Source organism: Eumetopias jubatus, unplaced genomic scaffold (assembly GCF_037043125.1).
Source record: "Eumetopias jubatus isolate StellerSeaLion01/CBP00866 unplaced genomic scaffold, mEumJub1_p1.0 scaffold_1, whole genome shotgun sequence".
Classification (NCBI taxonomy): domain Eukaryota; kingdom Metazoa; phylum Chordata; class Mammalia; order Carnivora; family Otariidae; genus Eumetopias; species Eumetopias jubatus.
Genome location: NW_028274807.1, coordinates 67,366,011 through 67,383,490, shown reverse-complemented (window position 1 = coordinate 67,383,490; position 17,480 = coordinate 67,366,011). Strand labels below are relative to the sequence as shown.

The 17,480-nt window shown below is 37.3% G+C and overlaps 1 protein-coding gene across 3 annotated transcripts in view; it reads right to left on the bottom strand.

Annotated features, from left to right (window-relative positions):
• Window positions 1-1,383: 1,383 nt before the first annotated feature.
• The window catches only part of SEC22A (SEC22 homolog A, vesicle trafficking protein), a 71,056-nt gene continuing 54,959 nt past the window's right edge, over window positions 1,384-17,480 (bottom strand). For 2 of the 3 annotated variants that reach the window (XM_028091326.2, XM_028091327.2), the window contains exons 6-7: window positions 13,701-13,766; window positions 1,385-3,753 (exon numbers count right to left, since the gene is read on the bottom strand). In XM_028091326.2, the coding sequence (XP_027947127.1) occupies window positions 3,553-3,753; window positions 13,701-13,766 (267 nt within the window). In that variant the 3' untranslated portion in view covers window positions 1,385-3,552. Of the gene's footprint in view, window positions 3,754-13,700; window positions 13,767-17,480 lie in introns of all 3 variants that reach the window. The other variant, XM_028091329.2, reaches the window with a different exon arrangement.

The window sequence follows — 17,480 nt, the reverse complement described above, 5'->3', positions numbered from 1 at the left end:
CCAGACATTTCTCCAGACTAGATTCCACTATGAAAAAGACCACATTTAATACAAAATAAATGTGCTAATCCAGGGATAGCACATTCACTTTATATAAATTATAGAATTACAAAATTAGCTAAAGGTTCTCCATGTCTCCAGGCATTTGTCTCAAATGGATTTTCAAGCTTTAACACATACCTAATTTTAGCTTAGGATAAGAATTTTTCCTAATGGAAACAAAATCCTCTATAAACCACACCAAAAATTCTTAAATGTACCTCTGAAAGCTGGTACAAGTTGAGGATTCAAGGCACAATCACAATATGCAAATGTCTAAAACAGTTGAGGATTCTGTTCATTTTAGCATTTCACAGGAGCCCCAAGTGCCGACATTTTTATGAGAATCCCTCAGGAAGAAGCCCCCCACTGAGGAAGTGGTGTACTCTGACTTACAGAGCAAGCTAGTGCGATGCAAAACTTGTTCCCCTTCTCCTAAGCTGTGACTTGCAGGAAGTTCAAGAGTCAAATTTTACACTTGGTAACAGCAACATGTTCCCTTTTCCTTTCATTTTCACTGATCTTGTTTTTCTCCCTTTCTGTTCATATTATTACCATTGCTGTATAGGTCTTATTTTGGTATCATGCTTCAAGTTCTTTTGGGAAAAAGGCCAGGTATAAATACATTTCAAATACAGACCAAAAAAGCAAGCAAATATTGTAATTATTTTTAGGATATAAAAGACAGCATCTATGCCTTCACAGCACACCCTAATAAAAAAGCAATATTTCTGAATTACCTTAATAGACACCTAGGTTTGACACTACCAGGCCTGAGCTCATTAAGTCCCCAATTCCCTGATTTTACCAAGAACAAACCTATTCCCTGAGTACAACCTTAGTTATCTTCATCAGTTCCCACTCTGGTAGGGAAGAGCCCCAAAGCTAAGGGATAAGATGTTGTATGTGCTTAGCTCTGTGACCCTAGATAAGTCATTAACATGTGACAAGAAAGCAACTGGGGTGCTTGGGTGGCTCAGTCGTTAAGTGTCTGCCTTTGGCCCGGGATCAAACCCCGCATCCCGCTCCCTGCTCCACAGGAAGCCTGCTTCTCCCTCTCCCACTCCCCCTGCTTGTGTTCCCTCTCTCGCTATGTCTGTCAAATAAATAAATAAAATCTTAAAAAAAAAAAAGGCAACTTATTCTCCTACACTACAAAACTCATTATAATTAGGTAAATGCAGATTTGTTCTTAAAAGTAAAAGTATAGTATAAATGGAAGATATTACTATCATACACATTAGAAGCCTAATGAGGCTTCAGAACTTTACACTCATGGCAAAAATTTTTCATTCCAAATTCTTAATAGTTTCTTAGGCAACAACATGTTAGAGGCAGAGAAGTCATATAAACACTCAGCGATGCAGACACCAAATAATGAAAGAAAGCATTTCTATACATAAACATTATTTATGCCTATTTTCATTTTTTACATTAAGATGTAAACATCCCATCATCCAAAATAGCAGTGAAAAAAACAAAACAAAAACAAAAAAACAAATTAAGCCATTAAAGACAGCTGGTGAGTTTTAAAGTGTCCTGGCTGAATGATCCAAACACCAACCACTATATTTCAATAATTCAGTAATATGGAGAACCAAACTGAACCAACTGGTAAGAGAGCTATAAAGTATCAATATATAGCAAAATCACAGAATGCTCCAACTTCTTGGTTGACTGGCTATTTACAAGAACTCTTCTTGTTTTAACCATTAGTTCAGAAAAAATTTTCTAAACTGAACCACTTCACTCTCCTGGCTCAGTAAGTACAAAATGCCAAATATAAACCAACTTTATTTTGCTGATTTAGGATCATGTAGTCTATCTTGGGGTAGCTCTCAGAAAATACATAATTTCTGTGCAGTTTTGTTAGAGTCAGAAAACCAAAATGGAATTTCCTGTTTTAATTAAATCCCTGATATTACAAGCTTATTGTCTTCCTTTTGCCTCATTCTCCTAAAAGGTTCTAGTTAAGCAAGATTTTACAATTGCAGACATATCTACATATACAGGTTCAGGCAAACATGGTGGTTCAATGACTTTACCCCTCTGGATTATTCTGCTTAATAAATACACTTAGTAACATGAATTATATGTAATGGGTTCACTGTCTTCTGGATATCAAATTTTAGTACCTTATATATACTTTCCTTGGAATCTTTTCTTTAAAAACAAAAGAAAATCATTAATGAAGGTACCTTCCGAAACCAGGAGAGTTGCAGATCTTGCTAATGGAATCAAACTGTGCTTCCTGTATTATTAATTCATAACTGCTTAAACAACCTTTATAATGTTATCAAAAAGCAAACAAGTTCTCTAAGATACTAGGAGCTGAACTCCTCAAAGCCACAAAATAGTAAGAGTTTGCTGGAAGAAGTTACCTTCTGATTCTCTTAGTACAGTTCAGTGTTTCCACAGAGCAGGACCCACACCACGGTGGCACACAAGAGTATTTAAGGTGGTATACAACACAGAATAATACAGAATCACAGTGAAATGTCTTTCCCTTTACAATTTTATCCTTCTGATAATTCCACAGAAAGCGCCCCATTTTGGTGCTGGGTAACATCTCTCTCACCGTAACAAAGAGCAGGCTTCTTGGATTCAGAGCCTTGGGAGGCATTAGTATCTAGTTAGAATTTAATAACATCTTTTATTTTGTAGTTATTCCTGGTAAATAGATGCTGGTTTTCCTCTCGGAGTAGAGATTAGTTTGTTTTTTAAACTATTTGAAGATTTAAAAAGATAAATACTAAGAAATAACAGTGTATGTAATACTCAAGTGACTGAAGTTTGGGGAACAATGGCTATATAATCTAACAAATCACATGTTTAAAAAGTAATTTCAAAAGAAACTACAAACATGGTCTAGAAAGGAAACATATGTTACTGTGTTTTCAATACTTGTGATGTTCTAGAGATAAGCTCAAAAAAGCCTTCTCCTATATCAAGTGATTTCCAGATAAGATTCAAGCAAAAATATAAAAGGAAAAAGAACCAATTCCACACCATCCTGGACTTCATAAACTCTTGGTACCAAAAATGTGCATGTAATCTGATATTTAGCAAGTCGTCTGAAACAGAAACTCCACGGCATCTTTTTATTTAGGCTCTACTTAGGCCTCACAAAGGCGAACCCAGGCTGTAGAGTCCCCGCTTGGTCCTCAGAGCACGGACCACACACAGTTTTTGATTGAACTCTTCAGAAGGATTCAGGACCGCTGGCCAATTCTTCCAATGGCTTCTGACTGTTCGTCCGCTGCCGTGGCCGTGTGGAGAGCAGTCTCCTCCTCCTCTGAATAATAATCTCACGGCTAACGTGAGGAGTCGGCCTAGCAGGTACCACATGCTCCCAGGCATGCCATGCTGACTTAAAACAAACAGGATAGTTGGACAGAAAGAAAGCAGAGCTTCTTGAATGTGGTGAACAGTTTCTTCATCACAGTGGCAGTTAAGATAGGCTCCCTCTTCCTTTTTCCCCAGAAGCCAGGGCAACATGTCTGAAGGATAGTGTCAGACATCATAATCAGGAGCCTTGCCCTGGGCTTGCCTTAGCCAGATCTGCAGTGTAACGAACGCCCCCACAGTCACATGAAAGAAAAGCTGCCACAGGTTGCGCAGTTCATAGAGATACATGTTGCACAGACAGATTAAACCAAAAGTCAAAAAAGATTTGACATTCCGCCAGCCGGTGTAGTAGACAAGTAAATAACACTGTTCAAAATATAAAATGAAAGATGATTAGGGTTACAAGAAAAGAAATAGATGCTTCTACTACAAAATTTTAACAGGCCACAGGGTAAAATTTAAGAGTGGAATAAAGGGATGTTTCATTTACAGATAAGATAATGTAGCCTCTTTAAGACATTCAGCTATGAAAGCTCTACAGCTTGAAAGGAAAACAGATTTTTCCTTTTATGTTTGTCATTTGTCAAAAGACACAATATTTTGTATCATATTTAAAATGGAGTTACAACTGGATGACTCCCTTGCAAACAGGCTGAACACATTCCTCAAGGTGATAGGCAACTATAAAGCATTCTCAGGGTCTGAGAGGATTCCATCTCTCATTCTCACCCCAGAAAAGTACAAAAAACCTCAAACAAACCATAGCAAAATGGTCTCATATAATCTGAGTCTGCATATTAATGAAATCCACAAATATTTACTGACCCCCCCATTAAGTGCCTAGGAACTAATAAGCAAGGTAGAGTATCTGAGTGAAAATGAGGTAGAATTCATTCAACAGATGTTTATTGAGGGCCAGCTACAAGTTAGGCGTTGTTCTTTAGCTTCCAGTAAACAAATAAAGCCCTTGCTCACATGGAGCTTAAATTCTAATGGAGGGAGAAAGATTACATATATAAAAGATCATATATATGTATATAAAATACCAAATAGTTATGTCTTAAAATAAAAGATGGAACAAGGGGACAGAGAATGTAGTAAGTGCTATTTTAGAAAATATAATAAAGAAACTACCCCCCATAAGCCCCAAATCCTGGCATTCACCTCTTCCTGCTTTATTTTTCTCCACAATATAACTATAAACACACTTTAAAAATATGCTTGTTTTGTTTTATATATATATATTCTTCCAATAGGATCTAAGCTTCATGAAAGGAGAGATTTTTTTACTGTCTTGTTCACTCAATTATCCAGGGCCCAAAATGGCACACAGTAAGTGCTCAATAAAAATTTGTTGACTGAAAGAACTGTTTTCTAGAAGATTTCTAAAATTCACAACCTGTTAAATATAGTAATTATATGTGATTACAAAGTCTTAAGAAAGAAGCAGAGGTCTTTGTGTGAAATTCTATCCAGGCTTCAGTACAGGAAGGGCTTTAGGGTGTTTGCAACAATGCAGAAAGAATGTGGAAATGTTCTGTTAAATCTTTTTATTTCTTATACAAATTAGGACTTTGCTTACTTAAAGAGAAGACTGCTATCCAAGCAAAATGAACTGTAAGGTCTTATTTTGAGTGATTTTCATTGTGTAAAAAAAGTTGGAAAAATAATTTTTCCTTTTGAAATAATTTTGGACCTAGAAAAGAGTTGTAAAAATCGTAGAGTTCTTATACATCCTTCACCCTGCTCCCCCAATGTTATCTTCTTGCATAACCACAGCATAATCATCAAACTACAAAATTAACATTGATACAATACTGTAGACTAATCTACAGCCTTTATTGGAATTTTGCCAGTTGTCCTAAGGCTCTTTTTCTGATCCAGAATCCAATCCAGGATTCCCTATTGCATTTAGCTGTTATATCTCTTCAAATCTGTTATAGTTCCTCAAGTCTGTTTTTCATGACCTTGACAGTCTAAAGAATATCAATCAGTTATTTTGTAGACTGTCCCTTAATTTTGGTTTGCCTGATATTGTCTCAAGACTGAAGTGAGGACATGCAGCTTGGGCAAGAATACCACAGAAATGATGTGCAATATGTCTTATAATTGGTGATGTTAACTTTGATCTCTTGGTAAGGTGGTGTCTGACAGCTTTCTCCACTGTGAAGTAACTATTTTTCCCCTTGTAGTTAGTAAGTTGTCTTGTGGGAGGAGAAATAAAGACATTCTCAGGTGAAAGACTAACAGAATTTGACATCTACAGATACACCTTAAAAGAATGGCTAAAGGAAGATCTCTAAGCAGAAAGGAAACAATAAAAGAAGAAACCCTGGAACACTGAGAAAGCAAAAAAGAACAGTCAGCAAAATAATGTAATAGGTTCTCCTTCTCCTCCTGAGATTTCTAAATTGATGACTGAAGTAAAAATTCATAACACTGTCTGATGTGGTTCTAAATATATGTAGAGGAACTATTTAAGACAATTATATTATAAACAGAGGAGAGCAAAGGGACATAAAAGGAGATACAATTTCTATGTTCCACTTGAACTAGTAAAATGACAACACCAAAAAACTGATAAGTATGTATAACACAATACCCAGAGCAACCATTTAAAAACTATACAAAGAGGGGTAGATGGGTGGTTCAGTCAGTCAAGCGTCCCACTTTTGATTTTGGCTCAAGTCATGATCTCAGGGTTGTGAGACTGAGCCCCACGTAGGGACCCAGGCTGGGTGTGAAGCCTGCTTGGGATTTTCTCTCCTTCTCCCTCTGCCCCTCCTTCCCAATCTTGCGCACACGGGTATACTCTCTCTCTCTAAAAAAAAAAAAAAAAAAAAACTACGCAAAGAAATAAACTCAAAAACACTACAGATAAATCAAAATGGAGTTCTACAAAATGTTCAAGTAACCCACAGAAAGAGAGGAGAAAGAAAACATAAAAATGAAAACCAGAAAACAAAAAAAAATAAGATGGCAAACTTAAACCCTAATATATTAATGTTACATTAAATGTAATGGCCTAAATACAACAATTAAAAAACAGAGATCAGCAGAATGGATTAAAAACAGCTTTTAATCTGTCTACAAGAAACTTACTTCAACTGATATAGGCAAGGTGAAAGTAAAAAGATGGAGAATATATTATGCAAACATTAAACAGAAGAAAGCAGAAATGGCTATATTAATATCAGATAAATATATTTCCAAAAAAGAACGGGCTAGAGAGAGAGATCATTATATAAGAAATTATATAATGATATATAGTGATAAATGGATCAGTCCACTAAGAAGGCAATATATCCTAAATGCGTATGAGCCAAACAAAGCTACAAAAACTGATAGAACTAAAATGAGAAACCAATCCACAATCATAGTTGAAAACTTCCAATACTCCTCTCTCAACTGATAGAACTAGACAGAAAATCAACAAGGATACAGAAAATTGAACACCATCAACCACTGCGACCTAATTGACATTTATAGAGCACTTACTCAGCTACAGTAGAATACACATTCTGTTTAAGTGCTCATGGAACATATACCAAGACAGACCATATTCTGAGCCACAAAATAAATTACAACAAATTTAAAAGAACTGAAATCACACAGAGTGTTTTCCAACCACAATGGAATCAAACTAGGTATCAATAATGGAAAGAAAACTGGAAAATCTCCAAACTCTTGGACGCAAAACACAATTCCAAATAACCCATAATCCATAGGTCAGAGGAAGCCACAAGGAAAAAATTTTTTAAATACATTGAATTAAATGAAAATAAAATGCAACATATCAGCCAATGGAAAGAGCCCAAATATCAACTGACTGATGAATGGATAAAGATGACATGGGGTGTGTGTGTGTGTATCCCATTTTATATGTATATATATATTCCATTATATTCCTATATATATTCCATTATATATTCTATTCCTATGTATATTCCATTATATGTGTATATAATATTCCATTTTTATATATATATATAAATTTAAATATGTGTGTGTGTGTGTGTGTGTGTGTGTATATATATATATATATATATATATATTTATAATGGAATATTACTCAGCCTTAAAAAAGGAATGAAATCTTACCATTTGCAATGACATGGAGGGAGCCAGAAAGTATTATGCTAAGCAAAATAAGTCAGTCAGAGAAAGGCAAATACCGTATGATCTCATTCATATGTGGAATTTAAGAAACAAAATAGAAGAGATGGGGGGCGGTGAAGAGAGGCAAACCAGGAAACAGACTCTTAACCACAGAGAACAAACTGAGGGTTGCTGGGAGGTGGGCAGAGGGATGGGTGAAAGAGGTGATGGGTATTAAGGAGGGAACTTATTGTGATGAGCACTGGGTGTTGTATTTAAGAGATGAATCACTAAATTCTACACCTGAAACTAATATTACACTATGTTAACTAACTGGAATTTAATAAAAACTTGGAAAGAAAAAAATAAAATGAAAAAAATGCAACATATCAAAACTTATGGGACACAGATAATAAAGTGCTCAAAACAGAGAAATGTATAATGCTAAAAGTATATATTACAAGAGAAAAATTCAAATCAATTATCAAAGCTCCCATCTCAAGAACCTAGAACAAGAGTCAAATAAACCCAAAGCAAGCATGAAGAAGGAAATAAATTGAGCAGAAATCAGTAAAAATTGAATATATGAAAAAAACAAAACAAAGAGCAGGTTCTTTGAGAAGATCGATGAAATTAACAAGTAAGTCTGACAAAGAAAAAGAGAAGATACAAATTACCAATATGAGGAATGAAGTAGAGGATATCACTACAGATCATACAGACACCAAAGAGAGAGATAGTAAGGGGATACTACAACCAATTCTACACACATAAACTTGGTAAGATGAAATAGATCACTTCCTCATAAAACACAAACTATCATAATTCATGTATTATGAGAAAGATAATTTGAGTAACTGTGTAACTATTAAGAAAATGGAACTTAATACAGATTATACAGTCACGGTAATCAATACTATGTGGTACTGGCAGAGAGACTAATACACAGATCAATAAGACAGAATACAAAACTCAGAAATAGACTTACACAAATACATCCAACTGATGTTTGACAAAGATGCAAAAGCAATTCAGGGGAGAAAAAAAGCCTTTTCAAAAAAATGGAGCAATTGGCCATTCATTCACAAACAAACAAAACAACACAAAACCAAGAAAATTAAAACTCAAAACCAAAAACACAAAAATCCCTCAATCTAATCATCTAAGTCATTTCAATACAATCTATACAAAACTTAATTAAAAATGGATCATGATTTTCAAAGGTGTTTATTTTGTTATTATTTTTTTATTATGTTAGTCACCATACAGTACATCATTAGTTTTTGATGTAGTGTTCCATGATTCACTGTTTGCGTATAACACCCAGTGCTCCATGCAATACATGCCCTCCTTAACACCCATCACTGGGCTCACCCATCCCCTGTCCCCCTCTAAAACCCTCAGTTTGATTCCCAGAGTCCATAGTCTCTCATGGTTCGTCTCCCCCTCTGATTTCCCCCCTTCATTTTCCCCTTCCTTCTCCTAATGTCCTCCAGGCAATAGCTGATGCCAGAGTATCTAAAGACAGTCTCTCTGGAGTCTCTGGCCAGGGCTAGGATGACTTCCTGCCTGGAAACAAGACAGGAAAGTGCTGGAAGGGGTGCATGCCAAAAGGGCTGGAGCCTGAAAGCAGTAGGGCTCAGTTAGTGAAAGAAACCACTAGAGTCAGCTAGGGAGCTTTAGAGAACACATCAGTGCTGTCCTGCCTTAGACCAATTAAATTCTAAACCACTGAGCAGGGCAGGAGAAGGAAGAGAGCAAGCAGTTATATTTTTTTAAAGCTCCCCAAATGCTTACAATAGGTAGCCAGGGTTGAGAACCCCACCATTCCAGGGCTTCCTTTAACTTGCTTCTGCCCCTGGACCGGGCCTCCTCGTGAGAGGCTTCTGGAAAGAACGGGGGAAAGAAGAGGACATTGCCCAGGAACCTGCTCCTCATAGCACCCTCCTCAGGAGTTGGCCAGGGCTTTCCCTCTGCTCAGCACTTTGCAGAAACCAAGTGGGAAGAGAAAAGAAGATTATGATTAGCATTGCCTGCCCTCACAGAGCTCTCAAAACAGCTGGGGGGTCGGTGGCAGAACCGCGAGGCATTAGGCTGCAGCGGGATTGAAAGGACAGACTCTGAGAGTCCCACCGGGGCGGGGGCGGGGGGTCGACATGGAGGGCATGGAGCCTCCTAAGGATGCGTAAGAGAGGGGCACAAGGGGAGCACAAGGAAGGCAGCTACGAGAACAGTGCACAGAGTGAGCAGAGTCACAGAAAAGGCCTGGGGTGGCACAGTGACGAGACCACTCTAGGGTGCAGGATGTCCCTGGAGAGTAGCAGGAAATCCACTTTGATGATTTAAGTAGAGTGGGGCCAAATTATGGAGGGCTGATGTACTAGCCTGAGTAATGTAAGCATCATACGGTAGAGAGTAGGAAGACGCTGTGGAGTCTTGAGTAATGATAGTGTTTTCCAGTAATCTAACAGAGTATTTGAGGAAACCAGAGGTGGCAAGACTGAATAATACAACAATACCAATGTGAAAGACAAATAAAAGCCTATGTGGTCACTGTGGAAGCACAAAGAAAAAGAGTAAATCCTAGAAATAGGTTTACAGTCTAAATAAATAAATAAATAAAAATGGATCATGAACTTTAATGTAAAACATAAAACTAAAACTTTTAGGGGCACCTGGGTGGCTCAGTCGTTAAGCGTCTGCCTTCGGCTCAGCTCATGATCCCAGGGTCCTGGGATTGAGCCCCGCATCGGGCTCCCTGCTCGGCGGGAAGCCTGCTTCTCCCTCTCCCACTCCCCCTGCTTGTGTTCCCTCTCTCGCTGTGTCTCTCTCTGTCAAATAAATAAAATCTTAAAAAAAAAAAAAAAAACTTTTAGGAGAAAACAAAGGAGAGAATCTTTAGGGTCCAGGAGTCGGCAAAGAGTTCTCAGACTTGAATCAATGGAATTATAATGGTGACAGATGGTAGTTACACTGTGGTGAGCACAGCATAAGGTGTAAACTGTGGAATCACTATGTTCACACCTGAAACTAGTTAACACTATGTGTCAACTATATTTCAATTAAAAAAAAGTTCTTAGACTTGATACCACAAATATATTCCATAAAAGAAAGAAGTGATAAAATGAATTTTATCAAAATTAAAAACTTTTGCTCTTCAAAAGACCTGGTTCAGAGGATGAAAAGACAAGCTACAGACTGGGACAAGATACTTGCAAATTACAATTCTGACACGGGCTAGATGGCTAGAACTCTCAAACCTGACAGTAAAAACCAAATGATCCAATTAGAAAATAGGCAAAAGACATGAAAAGACATTTCACCCAGGAGGACACATAAGTAACAAATAAGTACATGAAACAATGTTCAACATTTTTAGCCATTAGGGAAATGCAAATTAAAACCAACATAAGGGATCACTACACAGCTATCAGAATGGCTAAAATAAAAAATAGTGATAACAACAAATGCTGGAGAGCATATGGAGAAACTGGATCACTCACACAATGCTGTGAGTGATGTAAAAATGTAAAATGTAAATGTAAAATGGAATGCCACTCTGGAGAACTGGGTCTGTCTCAATAAAACTAAGCATGCAACTACTACAAGACCTAGCAATTGCACTCCTGAGCATTTATCTCAGAGAAACGAAGACTTATGTTCACACAGAAACTTGTACGTGAATGTTTATAGCAGCTTTATTTATAATAGCCCCAAATTGGAAACAACCCAGATGCCCTTCAATGGGTGAATGATTAAACAAACTGTGCTACATCCATACCCTGGAATACCATTCAGCAACAAAAAGGAACAAACCACTGATGTATGCAACAACCTGGATAAATCTCCAGAGAATTATACTGAGCAAAATAGTGCAAATCACAAAAAGTTCATACTATATGGTTCCCTTTATATAACATTACTTAAAATGAGGAAATTTTAGAAATGGAGAACACATTAGTGGTTGCCAGAGATGAAGGGGCAGGAGGGAAGTGGATGTGGCTCTAAAAGGGCAACTTCAAAGGGGTGCTTGTAGCAATAAGAATGTTCTATATCTTACCCACAATGACATCAATTTCCTGGCTGAGATAATGTATTATAGTTGTGCAAGATAGTACTCCTGGGGGAAACCCAGGTAAAGGTTATATATCTCTCTTATAACAATCACAATTATCTCAAAATAAAAAGTTTATTAGGAAAAACAACTGTATACTCACATGTGTCTCCAATTTACTTTATAAACAACTAATAAACATACTATAGGCATGTACATACAAAAAGAGACTGAGATAGAGAAAGTGTTACAAAATGTTAATAATTGGTGGCTCTAAGTATACTAGTCTTTCAACTTTTCTGGAAGTATGAGAGTTTTCAAAATAAAGCACTGAGGGGAAAAAAGAACAGTCTCTAGTTTCTAGATCCTTTGATTTCCTCTTTCAAATGTTCCACAGCAAGATTACTTCTATTTGGCTGAGCTCTGCGTGTCCATAAGTACCCACAGCCTGGAGAAAAAGACAACAAACTATGTGGCCTTAGCCTCTGAGGTCTGATCTAAAGGGGATTAAAAAACACTCTGACAACTGGAGACGGAGCATGTCATAGGGTAAAATATAATCACATGTTTTACTGTGGAAAAAGCCAGCGTTATTATCACTCTGCTCAGCATATTTGGAAAGCATGTAGTTTCATGCCTGTCAATAAGAAAACTGGCTTTTTGCTTTTCTTTTTTAAAGCATGAATCCATTTAACTTCTCTCAAGTACAAGAATCCCTGAGTGACAGCGCTCCTCTGAGAACTCTCTTCAGCTATTCCGGGGAAGGTAGCAGAGGTATGTTATCTCTCTAAACAACAGCACTGATCTGGAGTCCTGCAGACCGGGGCTTGAGCCGCTGACTGCACGAACTGGCTAGATGGACCTCAGTGAAAAACGGCAATCATAACAAGACTAGCGTGGGACTTCCTGTGAGGATTTCCTGGGTACATGGAATATAAAGGGCTTAGCACACAGTAGGAGCGCAATACAGTTTGCAATTATAAGTAGTCTTTAAAATTATTTCATTAAGGCTCTTTGATAAAAAGTAATTTTTAAAATATAATAAATGAATAAAATCATTTCATTAAGGCCAAGCAGCCAAAAGTACATTTTACAAGAACTCCTCATAAAATTATTTTAAAGTTAACATTTACCTCACATTGTTTTAGAATCATATGAAATAATGCATATAAGAGTTATAAAATTATAATTTTATAGCTTTATAGAAATTATACAAATATAGGAATTGTGCTTACAAACAGCATAATATAGTGGAATGAATATAATATTTAAAATCAGAAGACCCAGAGTTAAGTCCTGACTCTACCGCTTACTGGGCCATGTGATTTCAAACTGCCTCAGATTTCTCATTTTCAAAAATGAGATAATATCCTCTGTGTGAGAGAACTGTAGAGATTAAAGTTTAAAAAAAAAATCTATACAAGAATGCTACATAAAATTAAAGCACTTGTGACATTAACAAGTGTTCACGTTTCCTGCATGAAATGTCATTCATTATAATTAAATCTGTCAAAGTGTATAGAAAATTTCTAAATACTAATGATTAAGAAAAATTAGGGGCTTTTAAAAAACAGGGCCACTTGAAACTAAAATCTCTAGTCTATCTTTACGTAAAGTCAAATGCATCTATTCAAAGTATTTCACTAGAGACTTCTATTGAGTTTTTTAGGTAGCCTTATGTTTGCAGTCCTGAATCTAACATTCTTTCCATGCAAACCAGAGAAATGTGTCGCTTACAAAAGTTAGGTCAAAAGGTATTGCTTGCTGTACCATGTTTCAGCAAAGACATTCCTCAGTTTGAGGATCCTGCTTTTGCTGTTGCCTGTTCAAAGACTTTCCCAAAAGTACAAAATCCTCACGCTGAAGTATAAGCAGAGCCCTGAGGCTCAATAATCAATAACCAAAAAATCTAGAAATAGCCTTTACCACCACAGGCAGATGACATACTACCACTGAAACCTGGCAGAGAAGAGTGTTAACGTTAAATACACTGGGATCTAGGTCCATTCAAAATAGAGATGTAGATCATAAAGCTAACAGAGGCTCAAAAGAGAGGCAAAGAACTCAGACATTATTTTTATTTATTTAAGTGCACAATTAAGAGAATTAATACCTGAAACAATAATAGGAAAGTGTTTCTCAAAAATTGGAGAGAACCTACCTGGTAAAGGCAGGCTGCTGTTCCAAGGAAAAATGCAACAACGTAATTAAAATCTTCACCATCACTCTGCAAAAAACAAAATTAAAAGTTACTTTTTTCCTGGTGGAAGCCCATTTCCAAAAATAATCCATCAGCATAGGATACGGCAATGTTTATGCACAAATGGTCAAATTTTTATCAAAATGGTATATAAAAATTCTCAAGAGTCCTAAAAGTTCCAAGGAGTGTGAGGTACAGAGACTACCAGTCTTCCTCTGTTTTGGCCCATGAATTTCATCTTACCCATGTGTGAAAGGTGAAATGAAAATGAAATCACTTATGTCAAGGAGTTTTAAAATGGTGTCAGAGGCCATCTCCTCTAGATTTATGCACGTCCTCACCTAACGAAACCATGAACTCTGAACTAGGCCAAACTACAAATATTCCAAGGATTCTGCCTGAACCCCTGCAATTTGCTATAGTAAGAGAATTTGCTTAGGGACAGCCTTAGCAACCAATTATATTCAGCCAAGATTAGTTTTCTGATGCCAACACCAAACAAAATTCTTTGTAAACAACACATACAAACATTCCTTTCTGTCTTCTTTAAACCCTTGACTTTTGTACCCTAAAGGGACACAATTTGGGTTGCTACCCAATCTGTGCTCCCCAAGTTGCAATTCTGAGACCCCAAATAAATGCTCTTGTTTTATTTCAGCTCTGCCTCTTTTCTTAGTTAATCCAAGAAAAGATGAAAGCCAATGGGAAAATTTCCACATAAAGTAAAAAACCTCTCTACTGGAAAAAAAAACAAAAACCAACATATAAAGATGTATAACACCCCAGTGGCCTATAAAGTCAATCCCGCTCACTAGGATCACTACTTGACTCAAATAAATATTGACAAACCTTACTATCAGGTAAGCAAATCATTGAATCATCCAATAAAGTAATTTGACATGATTAAAAAAAAAAAACTGAAAAGTTACTGTCCACTAGAGTGTGCTAAATCCCAATGAGAACAGTCACACATGCTGTGCAAGAAAAACAGCCACCCAGAAGAAAAAGAGATACATCATACGCAGAATGTTTCTTTTCAAAGAAAACTAATGGAAAACTAACAGAAAACCCAAGTTTTTCTATTCTATTTTGATTCCTCTTAAATATCTATATTAAATTTCTTTCAGTGTTTTATGAGGTAAAACATAAAGCCCAGGCAGGAGCATTACATTTGGCCCTTATTTTAGAAAAAGTATCTTTACACAATGAAAATTTTCACAAGACATGGGAGTGTCTCTCATGATGTCTTCATGAAATAATATACAGAGAAAATTCCTTTTCCACTTGCCATCGGGCAACAGAACTGACCATAAGGCAGAGGGACAGTTGCTTATCTTGGTGAGATGATCTTAAAATAGGAACCATTAATCTGTCTGGGATGCTTAGGTCTGTTCTACCTCAGAGGCACGGAAGGTCACAAAACCTTTCTAACTTTAATAATTCTAAGACTTTAAATTCTGCTTGTTTTTTCTTAATCCTTTATTTTTTAAATGATTTTTTTTCTGATTATAAAAGCTTATGTTCATTGTACAGAATCCGGAAAACAGACTGTTACAAAGAAAAAAATTCATATAGTCTATAATACCATAACCCTGGGATTATTACTAACCATTTCATGTATTTCCTTCCGATCTTTCTATACAAAAATATATGTACATTAAAAAAACGGAATCATACTTTTATATACTGCTTTTTAGTAGTACTACACATTTATCATAAACACTTTCTCAAGATACTGAATATTCCTCAACCACATGATTTGTAGTGATTATATAACCTTTCATTGTGGGGATATACCATTGATTTAATTACCCTATAATTGGATATTGGTTTTTCCATTAATTTATAATATCACTTTATAACTCTCTTAATTGTCTTTAGAACACTTAAGAGCATGTTCCTGGAGTCAGTCAGACCTGGGTTCAAGTCTATTTACTATCTGTATGGTCTTGGGACTATTTAACTTCAATTTCCTTTTTTAAAAAATAAAAGTTGTAGAGATTAAATAACATTTGCAAACACACAGAACGCTAACTGGCACACAGTAAGTACTCAAATTCATTCACCAACTTCTCTCTCCCTGAGGTTACTGTGTGCATCATTTATCAGATAATTAGATTACCTTCTAGTATTGTTTAAACCTGTAGTATACTGGCCTTATCTTCTTCAAGTAGACCCCAACCTCTTTTTTTTTAATTGAGGTATAATTGACATATAACATTTTATCAGTTTCAGGTGCACACCATAACAATTCTTTATTTGTATATATTGCACAATATATACAAATAAATTTGAGCATATATTGCACAATATATACAAATATTTGAGCATAATAAATCTAGTTATCATCTATCACCAAAGTTACAAAACTTTCTTGTGATGAGAACTTTTTAAGTACTCTCTTAGCTATTTTCAATATACAACACAATATTATTGAATATAATCACCATGTTGATGTTACATCTCCCATAACTTATTTATTTTATAACTGGAAATTTGTACCTCTTGATCTCCTTCACCCATTTTGCCCACTCCCCCAATCCTACCACCCTAACCTTTCTTCAAGGCAGAAACTCAACCTTACTACTTGCATGAAACTGCACATAGTAGGAATTCAACAAATGCATGCCAAGTTGAGCTGAGCTTAAAAAAATCTATTTCTATGGACTTGCCAAAGATTGTCTATAAATATATTTTCCATTCAATAAATATTCAGTAAACACTTAGGAGTCAGGTATTATATTACTAGACCTGGAATAGAAGACAACTAAATCCATATGAACTCAAGGAGTATGCTTTCTGATTAAAAAGGCAGATACATTAACCAACAATGCCCATTCAAAATGATAACTGATGGGACAGGTGGGTGTACAGGATATAAAAGGAGAGTACTGGCGGGAGCAAGATGGCGGAGGAGTAGGAGACCTGGATTTCGTCTGGTCTCAGGAATCCAGCTGAATAGGGATCAAACCATTCTGAACACCTACGAACTCAACAGGAGATCGAAGATAAGAATAGTAACAACACTCTGAACAGAAAAGCGACCACTTTCTGGAAGGTAGGACGTGCAAAGAAGTGAATCCAGGAGATATTCCGGAGGATAGACGGCAGGGGAGGGGCCCTCCCCGGCCGCTTCTGGCAAGTGCTAGAGCCGCGGAGCACAAAATCGGGAACTTTTAGAAGTCGGCTCCGCTGAGGGACGTCGCTCCAGTGGCTAAGCGGGGGGTGGAACCCTCGGGGGACAGTGTGGTCTCAGGACCCTCAGGGTCACAGAAAGACCGGGGGTGCCTGAGTGCGGCAGAGCTCACAGGTATCGGAGCGGGGAAGCCAGCTGCAGAGACGGAGCCGAGGCGCGAACTCTCAGCTTGGGGTGGCCATAAACTGTGATCCGCGGCCCAATCGGGCCACTGCTCTTCCAGCAGGGACCCAACAAGCAGCAGAGCCGGGGAGACTCCCCTTCCTCCCCAGGGAGAAGCGGCGCGGAAGCGCACCGCAGGGATCTGCTGGGTTTGGAGACTCCACACAGGGTCGGGTGCCAGACATAGAAACACTCAATCACAGGCCGGGTGAGCACGGAGTGCGGCCCGAGACTGGGGACACGGGAGTGACTGCTTTTCTCTGGGGGCACACTGAGGAGCGGGGCCCCGAGTTGTCAGCTCCTCCTGGTGGAGATTGGGAGGCCACCATTTTCACCCTGGTCCTCAAAAGCTGTACCGAGAACTTGCAGGGAACAAAAGCTCC